The 24,206-nt window shown below is 40.8% G+C and overlaps 1 protein-coding gene across 3 annotated transcripts in view; it reads right to left on the bottom strand.

Moving 5' to 3' along the window:
* The window catches only part of nlgn1 (neuroligin 1), a 337,761-nt gene that overhangs the window by 296,860 nt on the left and 16,695 nt on the right, over nucleotides 1–24,206 (bottom strand). For 2 of the 3 annotated variants that reach the window (XM_051377796.1, XM_051377795.1), the window contains exon 2: nucleotides 5,980–7,055. In XM_051377796.1, coding sequence (XP_051233756.1) covers nucleotides 5,980–6,520 — 541 coding nt within the window. In that variant the 5' untranslated portion in view covers nucleotides 6,521–7,055. Of the gene's footprint in view, nucleotides 1–5,122; nucleotides 5,183–5,979; nucleotides 7,056–24,206 lie in introns of all 3 variants that reach the window. The other variant, XM_051377794.1, reaches the window with a different exon arrangement.

Here is a 24,206-nt window from a genome sequence, read left to right on the forward strand (position 1 = left end):
GGTCTGTGCTGGTTTTATTTCAAACATGAAAAGAACTTTAACGTTTGTTAATGAGCAGATAGTTTAGAGAGTGGAAAGCTCTGCCACAAGGTATTTACTTTAAGTTTTTTTTTTTTTGTATTATGACATTTTAATTAGTGAGCTTTAAAAGTGCTGGTAGGCAGATTTTTCCCCCCTTCAGAGACAGGCTATCTAGCCGAGCTAACCATCACCTGGCTGTAGCTTCATATTTCCTGTACAGAATGAGAGTGGTGGAGCTCTCATCTAACAAAGTGAATGTGACGTATGTTTCCCAACTGCCAATCTAATCTAGTCAATAGTTCTTTCTTCCTCGCTATATCCTTATTTTCTCATGCTTCATTATGTAACAACAAAATAGTCATTTAGACTGTATAATGTTCCTGATATTCAGTCACTGAAATACTTAGCCACCAGTGTTGCAACTAAAGTCTCAAATGTTGATAGACCGCTGTATACAATTTTTACACATTGCTTGCACATGTGAATTAATAAAATAAGTTTCCCAACATTCTAACGATGCTATCTATCTAATGTAATGGATATGACCTGATTGTAGGCCCACGTGTTTCCTTTCTAATCAGCCATAACCATGGCTGAAGGCATATTTTCACAAGGCAGTCCATCTTTAGCGGGACTGAATTTTGCTAAAACATCATGAGGTGCATTTAAGACACTGAAGTGACAACAAAATCTAAAAAAAGCCTGCTAGAACAGCCTTACGACAAGCTGCGAAACTGACTGGAAACCACTGAGCAGCTCTGACATCCTGACAGTGCTCCGTTCTGATATTGTCAGTTGGTGATGCTGAATACATCTGCTGTTATTATTCATAAGTGTTATAATTTGTGTTAAATGAACTTTCCCTCACCCTCTCGCATGTGCTTCTGCATCGCTTCGTGTTTTTCTGTTATCCATAATGCTTTTTGACAACCTGCAGAGTTGAGGCATGAACATGCCTGCAGTCAGCTGTGAGTTTAGGTGCAGACAGAGAACAAACAAGGATGAGACTAAAGTCAGAATAGATACTTATTGTTAGCAGGTATTATACAACCCTGTCTCTAAAAAATACATTTAGGTTTTTGTGGGTATTGTCACTGCTGGATGGACAGGAACAAACATTTTCTAAAAGATATACAGTGTATGATTGATTGCAAACTAGCTCAGATTAAAGAAATACTGTGACAAGATGTAAGAGAAATAATGAGCTTATTTAGCAGTGTTAAAATGTTGTTATCTAAATATAAGTACTGGTTTTTTGCCCCCTGTTTCTCAAGTTTTTTTAAACATAGAAATAATATTAAAAAAATACTACAGGTAATTTTTTGTTAGTAATGGCTTCCATGTCAATGATCTAGAAAACATAAATGCCTTATAACACAACATAACACTCCCTTCGTTATCGTTGACTTTTTTTGTTCAGTTAACTGTCATCTGTGAGAAGTGAGCTTCTACTGCATTTACTTCAATTTCAGAAATGAATTGTGAATGCATGCTGCAGGGAGAGGGGAGACCTACCACAGCGCTGCTACCTCTGATCTCATTACATAGACCACTATCCCAGCATGTGATAACTTAATGACCATGCTCCATCCCAGACACATCAAAAACACTACTTTTAACCACAGAAGACTTCTTTGAACCAGCATGGCACAGGATGGTACAATAGTCCTTATGAGGACAAAGAGATGAGTCCCATAGCAATTACACTCGCCTTTGCCGCTGCTCTGTTGTTGCTGGCTCTGTGTCCTGGTGTCACTTTGTCTTTGTCCCCCTTACTCCAAAATACTCAGCGTTTGCCTTTTCTCACTGCTCTTCACCACTGCGCACATCTGGCTCTTTTCCCCTTGCCCCCTATAACCTTGTTTCTCTTTGATCATCTTGCATTCACTTAAACAACTTAACAAAAGGTCTTTGGGAACTTATGTTGGTTGCAGGTATGAATGAATGTCAGATTGAAAATAAAAAAATTTTCCACAATTGCCAAGACACATTTCTGGAAATCTCCCACCCTTTTCTCAGAACTATGAACTATGTTGGTACAGATTATGGGCTCTATCTTGCACTGAGCGCAATTGACTTTGTACACTGGCGCTTGTATAATTCCTATTTTGCACTCGACGCACATTGGAATTTTCCCTCCACCGACGCACGTCCTTAAATTAGGGAATGAACTTGCGTTCCGGGGGGCGGTTCATCAACATCGCCACCCGGTCAGGACGGGCATTAATACTTTGCCGCATCCCAGACAGCTCCCGCTACAGCATGTCAAACCCGGTTTGCTGCAGGAACGGGTGGTCCTCCGGCATGTAGCGGGTCTGGATCCTCTGCTCCTTGGTGTTTGCGCCGCTCCCTCCTCAGCTGGCCCTTGCGCACTGCTCGGCCCGGGCACACTGCTCCCGAGGCCAGGGTCTTCTTCCTGCGAAGCTACGTTACATTGTTTGGATTTATTGTATGGCTGTGTTACATTTATTTCATGTCAATAATGTCACTTCTCGGTCTTTTACGGCCCTGACGAGAACGTCGGTCTCCTCGGCTGTGAACCGCTCCTGGCGTGCGCCTGGCCAATCCGCTGTTATAATAGCAATCCGCCATGGAACAAGCGCGCCTGCTTTTAAAGGGAATGTGAGATGACGCTCTGATTGGTTTATTGCACGTTACGCCCAAACCACACCTATGAGTAATGTAGCTACTTCAGACCAACCCATTTTAGATTTATGCCGGGCGCAAGAGTAATTGCAACAGCGCCAGATCCGCCCACAAAGCTACTTGCGTTTTGCGTTTGATACTTGCGTTTCAGATCGGCAAGATAGGGCCCAATGACGTTAAAAAGGATCAGGAAAGACCCCTTCAATCCCTCCCACGGAACTCTTCACCCTGCCTGCTGCAGTGTGATACCAGAGCATCCGGACAAGATCCTCCAGACTTATCAACAGCTTCTTTCCCCAGGCTGTCAGACTCAACACCCTACTGCCCCCATAACACTCCACATAACGAGCAAAGACCCACGTTTTTAAAAAGCATTGGTAAAAGCACATCGGTGAACCAGGAAGTGTGGTGCAGCACTACCTCGCCATTATCCCGCCGTCACAAGGTCTACAAATTACATGGCCGATGCAGGGTTTCAGTTGCAAATATTTAAGTATCTGCAGGATTTATCAAGCAGTCCTTAGTCTGACAAATCTGAAATGGTCTTACCTGCTGCCGCTCACTTTCTGTAATGCATTAGGTAGGTTCAGTCAGACAAAGACTACTTCTGACAGCTTGGTTTTTCCTATGTTATTTTTTAAAATTGGCTCTAAATCTACCTCTAGAAAGGTTTTGTCTCTTAAATTTTGTATTTTAAAAAACCTGCAGATGTCCTGAGTCGAGACCTGAATAATTCGTAGACCTTGATCTCACGATTGCTCTCCTTTTTTTTCTTCATATTTCCAGGCTGTTTCTTCTTTCTGTGGCATTGTATTGTAAAAGCATAATTCCTAGTAAACTTCTTACACTGAATCCCATCCCAAGACCAGTATATTTCACTTGTATATATGAGGTACATACATAAGTTATTGTTCATTACATAGCTTACAAAAATATTCAAAGTGCATTAATCTTTAGTTAATTTATACACTTTTATTACCTATGGACTGCTATATAGACGAGCAGACCAACTGCATAGAGCTTTGCCTAATTAAGTGCATACTGTGAGAGTGCTGTATATAAAGTTGAGTGGTTCCCTGACATTTCACAAGAATGAATTAATCTTTGCTCAATGCGCAGCCAGCAGATAGTAAACCCGAGCCATAGTAACAAACCCATGCAAAACAGCTTCTATGCTAACGAGGCCACAGATCGGCCATCTTGCTTTCCTTTTTTTGTGCAAGATGCATTGTTTTCTAAACCTAATCTTCCTTTTCCGTAAAACGAAAAAAGCAAAACAAAAAATCATCCACAACAGATTGTCTAGGTCTTGGTTCTATAATGATGACTCTCCATGCTGTGTGACTAATATGTAAGCTTCTGTAATCTCCCAGTTTAAATGCACTTCCCCTCTGTGTATCTGTGTGTTCAACATGTACAGTACGAGGAGGGGAGAGGAGAAAGGAAAGGAAGAGCTGTGGGGTTAGAGTTTACATGTATCCGTGTAGTTAAAAGAGAAGGAATGTACCCTAAGTGATAATGCAGGCTGCTGCCAAGACAATGACATTAACACCCAGACCTTATCAAGGACACTGTCAGCATCTGTCTCTCTCTCTCTCACACACACACACACAGACACACACATACACGCAGACACTAAAATGTACACACATCCAGGGAGGGATAGGCTGAGAGACAGGGAGAGAAAGACAGAGAGGAGGAGGAGGGCATTATCTTGATGAAACAGTGCTTGATACAGTGGCCCGAGCCAAACTGAACACAGCTCTGCTTTCTTTTAATGGAGATTACACAGTCAAGGTCCAGCCTGAGCTCATCTTGTTTAACACTGCATACAAGTACATCACTGTGAGTGTGTGTGTGTGTGTGTGTGCGTGTGTTTGGGACAGTGTTCCTGATCTAATATGCTGCTAGCTCCTCACACAATCAGCCATCATTACTACACAACCTTTTGACCCCTGACCTGGCAGCCAATCAAATCTGCCAACCTTTGCCGACCAATGAGAGCACACATCGGTGAACCAGGAAGTGTGGTGCAGCACTACCTCGCCATTATCCCGCCGTCACAAGGTCTACAAATTACATGGCCGATGCAGGGTTTCAGTTGCAAATATTGAAGTATCTGCAGGATTTATCAAGCAGTCCTTAGTCTGACAAATCTGAAATGGTCTTACCTGCTGCCGCTCACTTTCTGTAATGCATTAGGTAGGTTCAGTCAGACAAAGACTACTTCTGACAGCTTGGTTTTTCCTATGTTATTTTTTAAAATTGGCACTAAATCTACCTCTAGAAAGGTTTTGTCTCTTAAATTTTGTATTTTAAAAAACCTGCAGATGTCCTGAGTCGAGACCTGAATAATTCGTAGACCTTGATCTCACGATTGCTCTCCTTTTTTTTCTTCATATTTCCAGGCTTTTTCTTCTTTCTGTGGCATTGTATAGGTTCAGATTATACATACCTCCTTGTCTACATATTTTCTTGCCCGGTTTCCTGGCACATTCCTTGGATATTCTTTTGACTGTAAAATGAATAAAAGACTAAAGAATAACATGGAGCCCCTGGACGCGCAACGCACACAGGAGCTGGCATGCACGCACACACATACACACACACACGCACGCAAAGCTGATTGACTGAAAAAGAGGGAAGAGGGGATACATAAAGACAGAGGGAAAGAATGAATCACACCAGCTCAATCAGCGTAGTATTCAGTCTACCAGTCGGCCAGCCAGTCGTTCAACCAGTCAGCCAAATCAATCGGTGATGATCTTGACAACGACTGTCTTGTTTAATGAACTGTAGCCATTGTAGCCGAGCACAATAGGCTATGATGAGCTATAGACACGAGGGAGGGGAAGAGGAGGGAGTTCGCAGAGGAGGGCAAATAAGGTGATGAGGAGGAAAAGGAGGGGGTGGATGAAGGAAGAGGGAGTCAGAGGATCAACAGGGTGGTGCAGGAGGAGGATAGGCTGGAAGGGATGGAAAATGGAAGATTGAGGCAGCTATGGAGTGGAATGAAGAGAATTTGCTTCACACACACACACACACACACACACACACACATACACACACACACACGCTTACTGTTCTCATTCACACACTCATGTTACTATAAGCAGTGTCATGCACATTAAACATGCACAATGTCATGCTTTCCCTCTACTGAGACGGACAGACAGACAGAGACTGAAATGCACTCTCACATAGGTAAAACACACCCCAACAAAATACTCTTCCTGTGGGTTAATTACCCACCCCGCCCCGCCCCCTGCAGTCACCACAATCATCCTGCCCCGAGCCCGCAGGCTAACTCACCATCCTCAGTGGGGACATAGATGTTAAGATAGAGGCAGTCCTCGCTCTGGTCCTGGACGTATGTGGACACCACATCAATGCTGTTGGTGAACCACACTGGCAGCATCACATCTGGCAGGCGGCCCTCCACGATGCTCTGAGGGCACACAGGGGCAAAGTGTGTGGCGTTGCGGATCTCCGGCCACGACGCTGGTGGCTCAGGCGGCTGGAAGCGGCGCTCACCAGTGGGCGGGGCGGCATATGGGACGCCCAAAAACTGCACGACAGGACCCAGGATCTCATTGTTGAGCTCCTTCTTGACGCCACGCAGCTTGCCGTAGGTGGTGGTGACCACTGGGTCATTCTCGTCGAGTTTCTGGGCCGACACGGCGGCCGGAGAGGCCTGCAGCAGCAGTAGCAGCAGCAGCCATATTAGAGAGGACACCCACCGACCGGCGCTTAAGGAACCTTCAAGCCCTACGTATCCCATCATCCTGCTCCCGCTCTTGGCAGTCTGAAGTAGTCGACACCCAGTCCTCGAATGGTGCCTCCACTGGGACATAGTTGCAACTCCTTGCTTTCAACTTCTTTACTTCCTCTCTTGTCCTTTCAGAGTAAAAAAATCCTTACTTTAAATCTCTCACTTACGCCATGCAGATGCAAACACAACCACACAGTCACACTAAAATCACATTCACTCACAGGCATAAGCAAGGGGGTAACTCCGGAGCAGACAGGGGGTCGTGGTTGCTAATGATCCTTTTTAAAATCCAAGCAGTGCAAACCATCCGGTGGAAATGTAGCAGCCATCAGTTTTCTCAAGTTTGATAAATGGAAATTTGAGAAATATTCCTCACAATATGGAAAATATTCCTCAAAAAGGTCCTCTCAACAACCACTGTAATTAAGACGAAACCACTAAAAAGACCATCTTTAAGCTCCACTTTTCAGAAGGTAGACAAGCCAGTCAGTGATGAGGGTTTTCATCGTTTTAAGGTGAGTCGACTGCCATGTACAGCAGCGGAAGCAGGAGTAGTGGTGCAGTGGTTCTTAGTGGTTATCCTCAAAGTAGTTTGGTCGAATCCGAAGTCTGTCCCCTGCAACACAGAAAGAAAGCAACAATTAGCATCCAAATGAAGAGAAGTAATAATAATCAAAATTGTCTTGCCTCCTGCAAGACATCAAAAGATCAACAACAAGCAGAAGGGCCATTTCATTTGTTATACCCATATGCAGTTAAAGAGGAACTTAACATCAATTTATGGCACACGACAGTAGGTAATATTACTCAACAGCTTAACAAGCAAGGTGTCCATCACTATACGTGATGACAGATGTTTCCTGGTTATGGTGAAGTGTGACAGCTTTTTTCTACCGTTTAATTTTATACCCTACCCTTAATGCAGAGTGCCCTCCAGAGCCACTCTGTGCTTTAGTGAGTGGGTTTTTTTGGAGAGTCAGAATGCACACCAGCAGCAGCAATAAGACTTGCAGTATTGAGGCACAAGCGTTCAGAATAAAAGTGGATATTGAGACAGGTTTTTAAATGCCAATGCTGAGTACCAACGGAGGATGTTGTTTGCCCTTTATGTAGCAAAGCAGACAGTCAAGTTGTGGAGGTCAAGGTCGGCGATGGGTGCTGTCAGACTTACAGGCAGGAGACTGGGGTTTGTCGCCAGTAACCAATTCTCCTTAAACACAGGGGTCTCAAACTCAAATTGGCTTTGGGCCACTGCTGGTATTATATCATAGGACGGCCACTATAATGTTCAAGTACAATGAGAGAGCACAATATTTCTGAGAATGTTTCTATTACTAACATCATACCCAACAAAAGTACAAACAGCAGTTTCTGTACATTAGTATATCATTATTATATCATATTTGTTGTTTGCAGCCAAACAGTTAATGAAGGTCTGACACCTGCTCTGTTCTTATGATCCCTTTCGACACATTTGCAGTCACCTTTGAGCTTTGCCATTATTTGCCAAAATACATTATTTTAATTGTATATGCAGGGCTAGTTCAAATTGATATGAAACAACTAGAAAGAATTATGAGAAAAAATAATCTTGCAGGTCAGATGGTTAGTTACCATGTGCAAATACTGTAGAAAGTAATAGGTTCACTATTAGTCCAGTATTAGTGTCCGTCAGTCGGGTTGCAGTATATGTCTGCTGCGGGACCTACACAAGGGGTCACACCAAAGTTTTTCCTAAACAGGAAATAATCTGCTCAAAATTCATCCAAATCACTCATTTTATGCAGTTACCAAGTTCACTATTTGTGTTAATCGCACAGTTTTAAACATAACATGAAATATCCATAAAATATGTCACTGAGTCAGTTCGTCAATTTACTAAATGATAGAAAAGGGGTCCCTCAAGAAAACAGGTTGGGAACCACTGCAATATTTAATAGTATCTTGGATAGTGCAAGTTGGGAGGAGTTTGACATGTGATGTCTGCATTAACAATCAAAGGTGATCTCTTCACTCCTTTCCTTGTAGAGTTACATTTTATATGACATTGTGAGAATAAGGTATTAGTCATGAGGAGTAGTTTGGTATATAATATAATTTAGAGAAATATGAATATGTTTCTGAAAGATTTGGGCCAGACGTCTTGGGGGAAACACACATCCTCTATGTCAAATAAGTCTGATTGGCAGTTTCATGTATAATAATGTCACGCTAGTTAATTTCTGTGTGCTGCAGCCTGGCCCTTCTCCCAGCTCCACATTATTTGTTGTCAGCCTCTAGCAAGCTACAGCAGGGGAGTGGGCACTGATGTAAATTTCCTTGGTTCAGCCACCTTTGGACCAGTGGGATCAAGAAAAATATGTCAAGAAATCAGTGCTTAAACATAGCCTGTGCACAAAGAAAACAAGCTGGAGCTCAAAGTAAAAATCAGTGTAGAATGTTTTGAGTTGAGTCATTTTTCCCTGCTGCGCGGGGTGTGTCCAGACATTTTTGACTGGGTTGGCACAAGTGACTGACTTGTGGGATGCAGGGGTGGCAGAAGTCAACACTGTTTATGGCAAAAATAACACATTCATACCACATGCAAATTACTTTGCCTAAAACTGCATAGGATCAGCATCAAGTGGGCATGTCTGCAAATGGGAGACTTGTCAGAGATCAAGGTATCCCTGTGAAAATGGCCATGCCAGTTTTTCCATCGCCAAAATTTTGCCTAACTTTGGAGTGTTATTTTGCTAAATGCTAACATAACATGGTAACAGTTGATGTGTTAGGTCATTTAGGTTCATATGACAATAGTATCCTCACTCTAGCATTAAATCTGAAACCCACTACAGCCTCTGAAAGATGTGCAGAGTGGAAGTTTAGAGTGGGAGAGGTATGGTCATATTTCCAGTGCCACCCCAGGAAATGCCCCTGCCTACTGCACAGCTACGCCAGATCTTAGGGGTCCCCCACTTTCCAAATCCCACTGCAGCCCCTGGATGCAAGATGACACAGCCCATGTTACACTATTGTTGTTCTTAATGGAAGACACAAAGAATATTAATTCTTCATGTCATGCTAAATTCTTGTGAGAGAACAGAAAAAATCTTTCAAAAATAGGTCTTTTCCCCCCCTCATTCAGGGCTCCATACTAGGGAACTATTAACTTTGTTTAATAAGCCACTATTTACGCAAGGCAGGCCAACTATTATGCAATAAATATATCAATTAAGGGAAGGAACCTTTACATCTGTTTTAAAATTTTAAAACGTATGTTCAGGGAACAAAATGCACATGGTAAAACATAAAATATACAGAGGGAGGTAAGTGAAAAAAACATCTGCTGAGACTAGGAAGCAACTGAACTGAAATAAATCCAAATTCATTTCTCGCCTTAAAGAACCAGACAGGAGATATTTTCAGGAGGAAATCTACTGTATATGTATGTGTGTGTGTGTGTGTGTGTGTGTGTGTGTGTGTGTGTGTGTGTGTGTGTGTGTGTGTGTGTGAGAGTGTGTGTATGTATGTGTGATGTAAAACATGAAGGCTTGTCATCCCCAGTATGTGTTTTTTCTTCGTATTTTTTTTATTTTTCTTCACACTGCTTAGGAGTCAATGTTCCACCTGGATGAGCTCACCTTCAGATTTCATACACTGAGGAAATCCTATTTAGCTGTGCGCACACACACACACACACACACACACACACACACACTGACACACACAGACATGACAAGTTGTCTAGTTGGCTAACAAAAACACACTATTTTCGCACACAAACACCTCAACGAGCTGAGACACCTTAAGGGGAATATGACGTGATTACAATATTCGCACACACACGCACGCTTCGGGCCAGACATGGCTCACGTTTATATGTGAAAATACACACCCTTATTCTCCTCACAGTAATACACACATCCCAGACACTAAGATGGAAAATGATTGGCAGGCAGGCATGAAACAACAAGACATGCAGACGTTAACAGCATCAACAGCAGGAGAACCATAATGGGAAGGAAAGGAGAACAAAGACTGGAGCAGATATAGATCAAACCGGAGTGTGTGATATACAGACAAGAAGCTTCCACTTCCACTTTCTATGTGTGTGTGTATGAGAGTGTTTGATCATGGATAATTTAGCAAGCTCCACAAGCAAACTAGAGGTAATTAGAGAAACATGATAAGAACAAGGAAAAGTTAGAACCTGAAATTAAGATATGAGTTAATGTATCAGTCAAACACACACACACACCAAGAAATACAAGGCAACTAATCTAATTGGTGCCCATTGAGGGTGTCTGCAGAGTATTTCCAATTATTTCATTGTTTGATTCAGTTACTAAAATCTCTCAAAACCAGTGGTTATCATACTTCTGCAATCCCATTTAAATAAAACTTTTGCTGACTCACAACAACCCAGTCTCCTAGAAATTATATTTATACATATACAGTGACATAACATTACGATAATTTCTGCCTGATTTCTGCTCAGAGACAACATTTTTATGTGTGAATGAACCGCTAATGTATTGTAGACATATGGACGTGATCAGGGTGGTTGGCAGCCATGAAAAGGACACAACTTTGAGACTTGAGACTTAAGACCTGGGTTCGCTCCCTCAGTCCTGTGTGTATAGGTTTTGTTCAATTTAGGAAAAGATTAACCTTGCTAGGCAGCTGGACTTGCCAGCCACAATGGTTGGAACAATCAGCGTCCTATGAAGAACTACTGCTAGTGACCGAAGTTACTGTTTGCAACAATGCTGAAGAGGTTAGTGTAGATGTTGCTGCCATCAGAACTGGAGAGTATTTCTTCATTGAAAGAAGAGGCAATGTTTTCGCTCTTCTCCCGACAGGCTTCACTAAGAGTTTGACAACGTAATATTGTTTATTGATCTGTTTGGTTGAGGGTCGCAGGTGATACACTGTGATCGTTATCACCGGACAGTCACCGGACAAGTATATTTTGTTTCAAAACAGTTTCCGTGCAGTCAGGTTAGGAAAAGATCATAGCATTACAAGTTTAAGATGCGATGCATCGAGCTTCAGGTCACGACAGACCTTTTCTGTATTAAACAAAGTGCAAAACCGCAAGCTCTCCTGTACTTCAAGTGCTGTGAGTGTATAAACATATCCAAAAAAAGTGTTGTATAAAGTGAGGGTCACTATAAGCGGATATTAATTAATAGAAAAAGAGAGCTGGCATTCCGTTTCTTTAAAACATATTTGCTGCTGCAAATGAAATTAGATGTATTTCAATGACTTCAGAGGCTTTCAGTTTCAGTATTTTTCATTATCTTATTTGACACTTATTTCACCATGAAGGGCACAGTGTATATTAACAATGTTTCTTAACCTCATATAAGCAGCCAGGAATATAATCATACAGCTGTATGATTCTGGTTGTAACTAGCCTACTTCTTGTTCTTGTAAGCTACAAGTATGGCATCTACTTTTTATCGAATCCAAAATATGTGCCATTGCCCAACCTTAATCAGCACTTTTTTAAAATAAATATTTTTTAAATTTTGATCGCTGTACAACTGGCAAAACCATGAGCCTGAAAGCCTGCTGTGTTACTGAGACACACGTCAGCAGCAGTTATTGCACATTCAATGGGGCTTTTAACACGATTACTTAATGCTTCTTCTTTATTTAGCTAAGATTTTATTTAAAAATGGGAAATAAATGTTGCAGCACCTTTGGTTTATCTTAAAGTAACTACTCTTCCTAACAGTGTATGTCTTACAGTCCAGCCATCGTTATCCAGATGAGAGAAAACCATCATATTCTTATCTGGGTTGCCTTCAATTATCATCATCAATTATCTCACAACAATATACTTTTTTAGCTTTGTGGACTTTCCAATGCACAGACAGGTTACCGTCTGACGATGTTGGGGCCTAAAAACAGATCTGCAAACACTATGCAGGACTGAAAAACAGTGCTGATGCCACCTCGGTTTCAAGACCAAATGAAAATAAGGAGTAAAGGACAATACTCTTTATAGTGAAGTTGGAAATTGACATTATCCAAGTATCAGGCCTCCATAAAGGAAAGTCAATGCATATTTGAGTAGGGTCTGTGCAACAATCCAGCAACTTCTATAGATCTTTTATTGTTTTAGTTGGATTACCGTTATTAAGCACTATTTCATCATTTTTTGCCCCACCGCACCTTGAAACTAAACCTACACCCTTGTCATCTACTTTCCCGGTTTTTGTATATTCTCATTAAACCTGTCCTGTGCTCTTCTTACCCAACTTTACGAGAAAGATTACTCCTCTTTCTTGCCGTGTTTGACTGGTCTATTTGTGTGCCCAAAATCTGCCAGCTATATTTGTGTGTGAAGACCTAAATTCACGACCGTTGATCATGTGTTCTATTTCTGTTTGAAGTCAGGGGAGTGGGGGTTTTAATGAGAAAACATGGCTGAACCATCAGACTGTAGAGGAAAACAGAAGAGTTTAGAACTGTCACTGCAGGGAGAACCATTCATTTTACCTGACAGATTACGCTACATTGACAGTACAAATCATTGCATGGTTTTCGCCATATCTCAGTGATCAAAAACAGAATTCTGTTACCAACACAGAAATTGACTTTTTTAATGTTTCAGTACCAAACATAACAGCTGATCTCAGCAGGAACACACACCCTTTTCACAAAAGGTTTGTCTAAGTGAATTTAAACTTATCCCTAAACTAAACCTACTTTCAGATGCTAAGAAATTTGCTCGTCGCTCATTGAGCGCAGTATACTCGCCACACACGTGATTCAGATTGGTCTACCCATTACAAATCTCTATACACTTCCAAATCTAAATAGAGATTTTTTTGTACACGTTTACAAATCTGATTACAGATCTACACAGACTGAGATATAGCGTAGTAACATAACACTCCACTCACATTTGTAAAGAGTTTTCCTACAATAATGGTACCGTATGCAGAACACTCGCAAGGAAGCTGTTCGCCATGTTTCTAGGCAACAGCAGTTGCATTCACATAGAGTTTTGTGTACAATGCATTTGAGTTTATTACTTTTTATATTTATTTACTCTCTACTTTCCCTGTGTCTCTTCTGGCTATAGCCACACAGCTGATACCTTATTGGTTTCCAGGACAGAAAATTAAGGTAAAAATTCACTCACCAATCAAAACAACAATGGCAATCTATTTCTGGTTGGTAAAAATTTTACCATTCAATAGCCATTTGCCCGGAGGGAAAAAAAAGTAAAATTTTCCCCGTGTTGGTTATGCTTTACAACCAAGGCAACCAAGGCTAAAATTGAATTAATTTGAACTTTGACCTTAGCAGTAATTTTGAGAGGAGTGCCACACCAAGGGTTGCACTTCTGCCTAGTAGGCCACTGCTATCCCTGTAGAAAATCAATGACAAAGCCATCGCAGAGGGGTTTTAACACTCATTATCTTAACAATGGTACTCTGCTTTCACACTGGTTTGCTGTTCTTCAGAATTGCAGCACATTCTTGTAATTTTTCCTATTTAAAGTCCAGCACATTAGCACAATAAGAAGAAAAACATGTTGACTGATGTTCACTGAGATTATTGCAGGGAAATTGGAGAGCAACGTACATGTGGATGGAGCCAATTAAGCTTTACTAAATTAAGTGAAATGCTTCAGTCCTCTTTTAATTCTCGTTTCACATTCTCATCAACTTATTTCGGTTAATCACAATATCAAGGTCATGAAATTGAACCTCTTGTGATTGGAACTGACACAATCACAGTGATATGTTTACCAGGTAACACTGGGTACATCAAGTTGATTGGAGTTGACTTACACAACTTAGACCCAAGTTGCTCAATTATCCACATATCATTGTCAACAAGGCCAATGGCTCCACATACATATCCCAAAATTAAGGGCTCAGTTGGTAGAGCGCGTTCGTGCACTAACTTCAGGGTTGGTGGTATGATTGTTGAAATGTTCCTTGAGGAACAGGAGGTGCCTATGGCTGCCCACTGCTCCTAAAACTCCTAAAAACAAAATACAACAATAAAGGGTGAAAGGTCCTGATTCTTTTGCTTCAATGACTCAACCAGAGTAAGGCTGGATTGTTACTTGGCGGTCTGGGTCATTAAGGCATACGTCTCTATCTCAGTGACGTGCTGCCTGCACACAGCCAATCGCTGTGTGCTTCTGGCGGAGTCCACTGAGTTGGGAGTGATAATTGCTTCAAAATAAAACGCAGTATGGTTGATAAAGAGAACAGCTGTCTAGTCAAAGCTCCCAATAATGACGAGGACAACACAATTAATTTCTCTGGAGCTTTTTGTTTAAAGTCAAGTATCTAGAAGTGATGCTTAGCTTACAATCAGGTACAATATGTTATAAATGTCAGTTGAACATGGTAGTCCAGTAAATAAATGGTAATTAAATAAGAATAAAAGTGTGTAGTTACAGCTTCATCCAATTTTTTTTCCTTTTTCCTCTCCCTTTCTTATTCTTCACTCGTCTGATGAATAAATTACGAATCTACAGTGTCTGTCAATGGATTTACACCATTACAAATGCACGTTATCAGGAGAGTGTAAAGATTTAATTGGTGTAGCCACAGCTCTCCCTCTTCCTCAAACACTGCTCTCAAATCAAATAATACATATTTTTTGTTTGTTTTTTTAAGCTGTGCAAGGTTTTATACCTGCTGACACATGAACACAAACACACCCACTCAATGATACCAAAAAAACAAGTCATTTCATTTCCTGTGCTATGCCACCTCTTCTCGCAGGTTGCAGTTTCCAATCATCTTTCAAAACGCTCGCGCACACACACACACACACACACACACACACACACACACACACATCCAATTATCTTGCTGAAGACTGGAAAATATATACATCTGCAAATCTTAAAAAAACAGAATGCATTTAATATATATTTTGACTTGTAGCTTATGTAATGTCATCAAGATTGGTCACATGTAAAATAAATAATGCCAAATGTATCTAAAAACCCACAGATTAAGGCCACAATTAATTGTTTCCTTTTTACTGCCTATATCAGAGCCTTATACAATCCATATTCATCCTGTAAAATCAAGTTAGTTGCCATGTTGATGCCAGAGGATAAACTGCTTCGTCGGCCGTCAGCACTTTTTGTTATTTGTTCAGGGACACAGAAGAATTGCCTACTAAACCTCTTTTACTTTTAGCAAACAGAAGCACGCTAAATGGTCCCTTTGGATCATGTCAAATAAGGAAAACCAGTGGAATATACACACATTTTTGTGTATAATGATGGAAAATTACAGCAGTTTCAAACACCACCGCTGCTTTCCGTCAAAACCACAAGAAAAAATAAAATTTTGTCCTAGTGGCTTGCAATAAGTTGCTGCTTGCCTGTAGAAAAAAAATATGCTAAAATGTGTGAATCTGCATGAGAAACATTTCCATGTCATAACATGGAAATGTATTTTTTGTTCCATTGGCAGACCTTTCCTCGCATTTTATATTGGAGATAATGTCTTTCTCGGGTGGTCTGTTTTTTGTCACTTCATACCCAGCGATGTGGCGGTTTGCATCTGCTGATGTTATTTCCTTGGAGGCCTTATGGGAGGCAGGCGGTAGTCGGTCGAGTGGCAACAACGTGGGAGTGAAGGTGAAGCATTAAGGGAGCAAACAATTTGAGTTTCCCATCTGCCAGCTTAGAAACAGGAGTAGAAATCCTCATTTTCCCCGTGAAACATCTGTTGAGTCGGACTAAGTAATCCCAGACGCAGCTCCTCTCTCCAGTCAAACCACACATGGTGATGAAACTGACAGTCATCTCCTCCATCCTCCCGGCTCCCCAAACAGCCATACTGGCAGACAGAAGCCCTCCTACCCCCTCCTCCCAGCAACCATATTTCTAAACAAATGACCGCTTATCGACAACGGCACACAAAAAATGATATGTACACAAACAAATGTTAACCGGGGAGCCGGCACTCGCAGAATAATAGCAGGCAGACAACAAGTGAGGGAGGCAGCGAGGGCACTGAAAAGGAAGCTGTTTTCATTGATTGTTCAGTGGTTTTGTTAATGAGTCCATAAAAATGGCTGCAAGTGTTTTTACAGGGAGGATGCAGAGAAAGAAATAACATGCTGCTCCTTGTCACCACTGACACATGAACTGCTGAGAGAGATGTAAAGCAGTCAACAAGTCAAATGCTGGTCGTTTGGAAGCACGCAGCTTTTTCCCAGTGTACACCAACAGGTACCACCATGACATCTGTCATATTCCATGGTGATTGGCCCAATGACCCCATGTTGACACTGCATTTTTATACTGCTGTGCAGCATGTCAAAGGAAGCTGAGTGAGAAACTTAGTCACAGCAACAAGAGGTGTATATACGTATTAGGGACGCTCGATATTGGCTTTTCTGCCAATATTCCGATATTCCGATATCTTCCAACTCTCAATTTCCGATTCCGATATCACCTGATACCAATATATGCAGGCTTTTTACACCAAAACATTTGTTAGGTAACAACATAACATATCTCCTATTGTGGAATTAACACATTATGCCTCATTTTATCGTGATGCCCCACTGGATGCATACATAAATGCAACATGTCTTTCCAAATGTAAACACTGTCTGTGCAAAATAAGAGAACGACTTCAACTTTCATTGTATTAATACTGAAAAGAGTGCTAACGCTAATCACTAGCTACGCACTAATCACTAGCTGCGCGCTAGCTTTGGTTAATGTGTTTAATTGTATTATTCACCTGAAGGAGTGCTAATGTAAATTCTAAACCAATTGTTAGTTTGGTTAAGGAACAGCTCATAGCAGGGTCAAATATTTAAGGTGCATTGTGCTTATTTTGTGTTAATATTAAAATCATTCAGCTTTAAATTGTTTGCTTTTTAGCCACGGTTAGCAACCATACAAACCATATATAATGTATCTGCTGTATGCACTGACTCAATTTGTTTTGTTTGTCTTTCTTATTTCTTAATATGTCATATTCTTCACTCTCTGGTCTTGTCTCACTGTCCCCAACCCCCCAAGTCCCCTCTCTTTTATCACCATCAATAATGGGCAAACTTAAACCAATCCGATCAACAAACCATATAACACAGTCAAACTCTTACCAAAGCCAGTCAGGAGAAGAGTGTAAACATCACTCTTTTAGGTATGTTTAATGGTTTATGGGCAACAATGGAGCTGTATCATAATGGCCCAGAGGTATAAGCTACAACAGGCCGCAGCGACACAAGAAATACTTGTTAGAAGGGTAAATTGTTGGTTTTAGCCTCTTCAGGGAATCCGTTAATCAGAAAACAAACAATAGGATCAAATACAAACAGCTTTACCCTTTAATGAAGTTTGAGCAGGCTGCATCATGCAAAATGGCTTTCAATCTCCCACAGGGTTTTAAATTGAATTATAGGTTATGTATTATAAAAAGGCACTTCATGCCACCGATTGCCACAGGTGCCCTCTAATGCAAGAACACATTATCCCCGGGACTTCACGTCACACAACACTTCTTAAAAAAATTAAATGGGGAAGAGAAGCCTAATTGTTTCCACTGCGGTTTCTCTTGTTTTAATAATTAGCAGAAAGAAATTCTTGGAGACGAGGCAGAGAAATACAAGTGAATGCATCAGAAATATGAGCCCTGATTCAAAGAATGAAATGAAGAAACAATATTGCCTCACCTCGTTGGCAGATTTTTTCATTTGCTCTTAAAAGTGCAATTGTAGATTCAATAGTTGGGTTAATGACTTGTTACATAAGCCATTTTTGCATTTGCTCCTGCCAAATGTACACAAATGTGGTTTTATGCTTTTTTTTCAATTTCTTTTTTTCTTTCACTCTCTTCATTTCTCCCTCTCTACTTTGGCGTTAATTTCCTTGTTGCTTCACTTGACTGGTGATTGAACGCCACCGGGTGTTCAGAGCAAATTTCACACGTGGTCGGGGCTGGGTAACCAACTGGAAAATCCCTCTTCAATCTTCACCTCTCGTCTTCATTCCATTTCCTCCCCCGTCTTCTGCTCACTCACACCTCTTCATTTCTGTCCTGTTTTTCTTTTTTTCCTCCTCCTCCTCAGCATCATTCCAGCTTCCCCTAATTCATTCCTGTGCGTATGTATGAATTCTTGACCCTCGGTAGACCTGTTAATATGGATACCGGCGCATTTTTCACTGTGCTACACTCTTCCATGCGCTGCCTTTTATCATCCTCATAATTCTCTCTGCTATAAAGTGCATATACAAACTGATATTAAGTTTAATAATAATTAATATTAATAATTTATTTTATCATTTTCTGCTGCTGCCATCTCAAACTCTTTTGCATATTTTCATTAATTAATTTCTGTTTTGAAGTTGTACGTGTTTATAAACCTCATATTTTCTCTTTTATCTACATTCTCCTGCCCCCTCCCCATTTATGTTGCCTGCTTCGCCCCGCAGGGATCAATAAAGTTTTCATCTAATCTTTTTGCACCCTCTCAGCTCTTGCTCTCGTCACTCCACTTCTGCTTTGCCTATCTCCTCTCTCTCTTTTTACACCTTTAATCAGATCATGCAGCCTCCATCTTTTTCCACTAATTTACTGTTTCTCTTCCTCTATGCAAATTTTTTATAACGCCCTTTTCTACTTTATCTTCTCATTGTTTTATTTCATCTTGCCATATCCTCTTTCATTTGCACTTTTACCTAATACCTTCCTTTTTTCTCTCCATTTTGTCTCCTCCTTCCCTCTTCCCCTTCTCCTTCGCCTCAGTTGCTTCACTCTGCTCCCATTTTCGTCCCGCTCTCCTCCCCCTAACCCCATCTCTACCTTCTCCCTCATCCTTCACTTCATCTCCCCTAATTTCACCTCCTGGCCGGGGCAGGAGTGCCGTAGCGGTGTAACAAATCCCTGCTGAATCCCCTCAGTCTGAATCGCTGCTCTAATGAGCTCAGATCAGCCACGGCAGCCTGCAGCCACTCTGCTGCCATTTCATCAACGCTCAATGACAGCTATTAAAGTGACGTGTGTGTGTGTTGGTGGGTTGCACATGTACGTGTGCAGCAAATATGATGCAGTTATGCATGTGCAAAAATGGAGACTAAATCAAATGAAATTACAGAGAGAGACAGCCCATTACACCTCCATTCTGTCTCACCCTGCACTGTTCCTGCTGTCAGACAATGGAATGAGTATTTGTTCTAGCCTCATGTTAACCAGCAGTCAGTCAAATCATTGTTGTACTTTCACATTTTCAGACAAAATACAAACAAGTGCAAGTCAGTGACAGCGGCAACAAAAGGTTGTCATTCAAGTATATTCAAGTATAGCCACAAAGCATCTGTTAGTACATCTAAATGAGCTGCAAACATCTATTTATTTGTCCAAAACAAAAAAAAAAAAAAAAATTCTCAGCAAAACAACTTGTTGTGGAGCCGGGACTCAGCTGGAATGTGAGACAGCCCAAATCTGTGTTATTATATGCTCTCGACCCAAAGTATTTCCATTTTTCTGTAATAGTACAGTCATTAAAAAAGTATTTTGGACCTGAGATTGGATATTTGACTCACCAGCACAATACTGTTTCAAAAAAGTGTAAATAAAAAAAAACATGGGATAATAGGAGGTGGAAAAGAAAATATTTTAACTCTAAAGCTATATAATGGGGCATTCAAGGTGAGGTTTCAAATTATATTGTTTTTTTGAACATTGTAATGAAACAAAAGCATGGACGTTTTCTAAAAGGTTTATAATTAAGTCTTGTTGCATAAGTCTAAAATGTCAGAGTTCACCACTAGCCTTTAGCGGGGTTTGAACTTATGACATAAAGATAAACACTGCAGCATCCACATGCACTTCCACTCAAGACCTGACTCAAAGTTCTGTAACAAGCCAGATGTTGCATGTGTTGTCAGTGAAAGCAATCATTCATTCAGAAACACACTTACAAATGTATCTAAACCCATGGGGAGACACATGGAAGACCTGCATAAAGGTTCTTAACTATAGCAAACTACTATGCAACCACTGCTCTACAAGATCTCCAGATGTGCGGTAGTCCTGTGGTATAATTGGTGCAGCAGTGTTTCTAAATGTTTCTGGAATTAAGGGCTTTCAGTACGATAAAGCAGCAATAATAATGTTTTTTTTATGTAAACAATGGAAAATTTAACAACATATTCTTGAATCAAATTCCATTTTCTTAAAAACATGAGGTGAATTTTTGGGGGTCTGTACCAAACAAACATTTTCTTAAATCTGTAGAACAAGAACTACTTCATTATAATGCTGTTTTGTCACACATTTTACCATGATCAAACAATTGCTGCTTCTGCGATTTTTCCTTATTGTACTTGGCCACATTGTGATTTCAATAATATTTTTGATTAACTGTGCAGCCCTGACCTTTACTTAAGTCTATTATTAACTATTATTCCCAAGGAATGAACTTACTCAAAAGAATCAAATTACTATGCAAAATGTGAAAGGAGTTGCTCGTAGTGATGAAACCAGAGACTCTGCAGAGCATTTTGGCCTCTTTTAGGCGATTATTTTGGTTTCCGAGCCCACAAACATCACTCTCAACCTTGTTTACAGCTGCATTAAAAAACTTGTTCCGCTGACCCCAAGTAATCAAAACTAATCAATTAATGTAGCTTTAAATATTAGTTTGAATATTTGTGTTTTAGAAGATTTTTTTTTGTTATTTATATTTGTAAAGCAGTATTGGACCATATTTAGTAGATTTAGTTTTTGACATGTGACCATTTTCCTCCAAAAAAATGACAAGTACAATTGTTCCAGTTCCAATTTTCTTACAGGAAATATCTTGCTCTTAAGGGATGTCAGTTTTACTCCAGCATCACATGTTATCGTTAAATAGTGCCTAGTTACAGATGGGTTAATTGCTTTTATCCTGAGTGAGTGACTGACCAGACATTTGTACATGTAAGGCACACACAGTTGCAGTTCATAAACCCGACCCAGTCAAAGCAGTGACGCTTAACCACAGTAACATAATGTACTGAAAGATTTAATAAAGTAGAGTCAGCATGTGGAAGCAGCCAGTAGGTGTAGTGATTATCTGAGAGGGCAATCGGGGGAAACTAAGGGCCAATCATTTCATCCCAGCTTGTCACCACACAGAACGTAGTGTTATTTTAAAGAGAGGCCGAGAGAGGGATAGAACAGATAAAGAGAGGGAGAGAGAGAGCATAAGGGCTCATGGGAGACTTATGGCTTAGTCAGTCACCCAGCTAAACACTCCATCAGCCTGTGCTTTAGTCAGTCTCATCCATATCCTCCTTCTATTTCCCATCATCCATCCATCCATCTCTCCGCCCGCCGACGTCGTGTGATAAATCCTCACAACATCACTGCATTTTAGCCATCCCTCCATCCCTTTGTCTGTCCTATTTTAAGCATCTCATCTCACCTCTGTCTGTGACACACACACTCTCTCTCTCTCACACACACACACACACACACACACACCCAAACACCCAAACACACACACACACACACACACACACACACACACACACACACAATCAGGGCTTGTGGAAGGGATTTATTGAAGAGGTGCTTATGACTATTTGAGGGATGTGCTTAGCTTGCAGGTCCATCCAGCCTCAACCTCTTGCTGGTCTGAGAGAACCAGCCAGCCTGAGAATGTGACACGTGTGTGTGTGTGGTGTGAGGGAGAAGGAGATAGAGTGAGAAAGGAAGACGGCAAGATGAGCTCAGAGGAAGGGGAGAGGATGATGAAACCCTCTGACAAAGTCCACTATAAATAGTTTCACAATACAGTTGTACAATTACCTCTGTGTGCATAAAAGGAAGTTTACCAGGCTTCAGTAATCCAGCTACAATCTCCTCAGTGTGCATGATGATTAGCTCATGCACATTTCAAGCATTATTATTTACATCGTATATAAAAATTACCATCTGTTTTCTATGTGGTCTAAAACACCCCCTTCGTCAGACAACTTCTGGTCGATTCTACCAAACCTGTGAATATTCTACCAGACCTGCTGTATTTGAAAAGTGTCCTGAGATAACTTCTGTTATGAATTGGCGCTATACAAATAAAATTGAATTGAATTGAATTGAAATTGTACTCGCTGATACCCAATTCCGCATTTTGCCGGTATCGGTGGCATTTCTGATACTGGTACCATAACTAATTTAATAGAAAGGCACAACTCGTGTCTAAATATGTCCAGGGCTAAGCTACGTCTTCAAAAAGTGGGCTCAGAATTGGGATCCAATCAGCTTAAAGTACATGCAGACACAAATGCCATTCTAACTGTGCCTCTAATACAGTTTTTTTCAATTGCTAACAAGAGTTTACCTAAACCTGAGATACTTTATCGAAACTCTTAACACAGCAACACACCTACCTCAAACAATTAGCCAAATAGTAAATTTTCTGCTCAAAACCGCATTTTGTTCTTTAAACATCAACTCTACATTTCAAAATGCAAAACAACATTCTCTATATACACAAACTCTATCAAAACACAGCAAACCTGACTCAAAATCAAATCATTCTGTCAAAACACTAGCACATTTTCTTTCCAAGAGGAACAGATCAATCAATCATAGCACAACAACTTTCTAAATACAAACTGTTGATAGCGTTACAAAAACTCCATTACTTTTCATTTTTCAGCTCGACCTGCAAACAGTAGACAATGAGAAATCCATTTTTTTTTAAATTCAGTTTCCTTTTACTGTAAACCACCCTAAAGTTTTGGCTTGAGGGTCGAATGTGTGCATTTTTGGCAACAAACTATGCAAAAGTGTCATCCTTACTTTATAGAATGTACAGTAGAAAAAAATTTGTAAGCGACAAAATTGCAGAAGTTAAAGCTTTAATATCAACCTGAAACTGCAGCCAGTGATCAACAAATAATCCAAACTATGTGGCCTTTGGTCCAAATGTGTCAAAATGCTGTCAGATACACAATTTGACAACAAAAAAAGAGGCACAGATGGGAAAGAAACAAAAATGCACAGTCATGTTCTAATCCATACGATCTTCAGCATTTGGCCACATGTTCTCATCCACATCACATCTAATGTCATCTCTCGCTATGCACCTTGGATAGAAACGCTTGACATGCCTTATCCACCCCTGGCAGTCGTCAGCTGAGATATCTCTGCAGCCGGCATCCATTGCATCAAGTAGAGACATTTGGTCATGTGGCCGATGATCGTACACTTTCCACCTCCAGGAAGAAAAATATTCCTCAATGGGGTTGAGGAAAGGCAAGTTAGGGGGGAGGAAAAGGGAAACCATTCTTGGATGGGCCTCAAACCAGTTTTTGATTGCATGTGCATGGTGAAATGCAAAATTGTCCCATGCAATTACAAATGTCCTCACCCGCTCACTGTTCCTTTCAAAAGGAACTGTGTACAACTGTTTCATCTGAACTCTGTGTTTGCTCAGAGTCCGAGCAATGGTGGTCAGGCTAATGCTCTCCACATTGTGAAACACCACGTTGTTCTCAATAATTCTGGTCTGAATTTCTCTCAGTTTTATTGCAGCAATGACCAGTCCTACAATGGCATGCTCTTGGTCTTCACTGAGGAGCTTTCCTCTTCCCCCAGAGGGAGGAACAAAAATACAACATACTGTATTTGCATTGGGACTGGGATTGGGATCCGGAAAGTCTGGATAATGGAAGCCATGGTAGACCGTCGGAGATTAGGCTGGACTCTTTCACCAGCCTCTCTCATTGATAGACCATGGTTTATCACATGATCTATGATGGTTGCTCTTATTTCAT

This window comes from Dicentrarchus labrax, unplaced genomic scaffold, assembly GCF_905237075.1.
Source record: "Dicentrarchus labrax unplaced genomic scaffold, dlabrax2021, whole genome shotgun sequence".
NCBI lineage: Eukaryota > Metazoa > Chordata > Actinopteri > Moronidae > Dicentrarchus > Dicentrarchus labrax.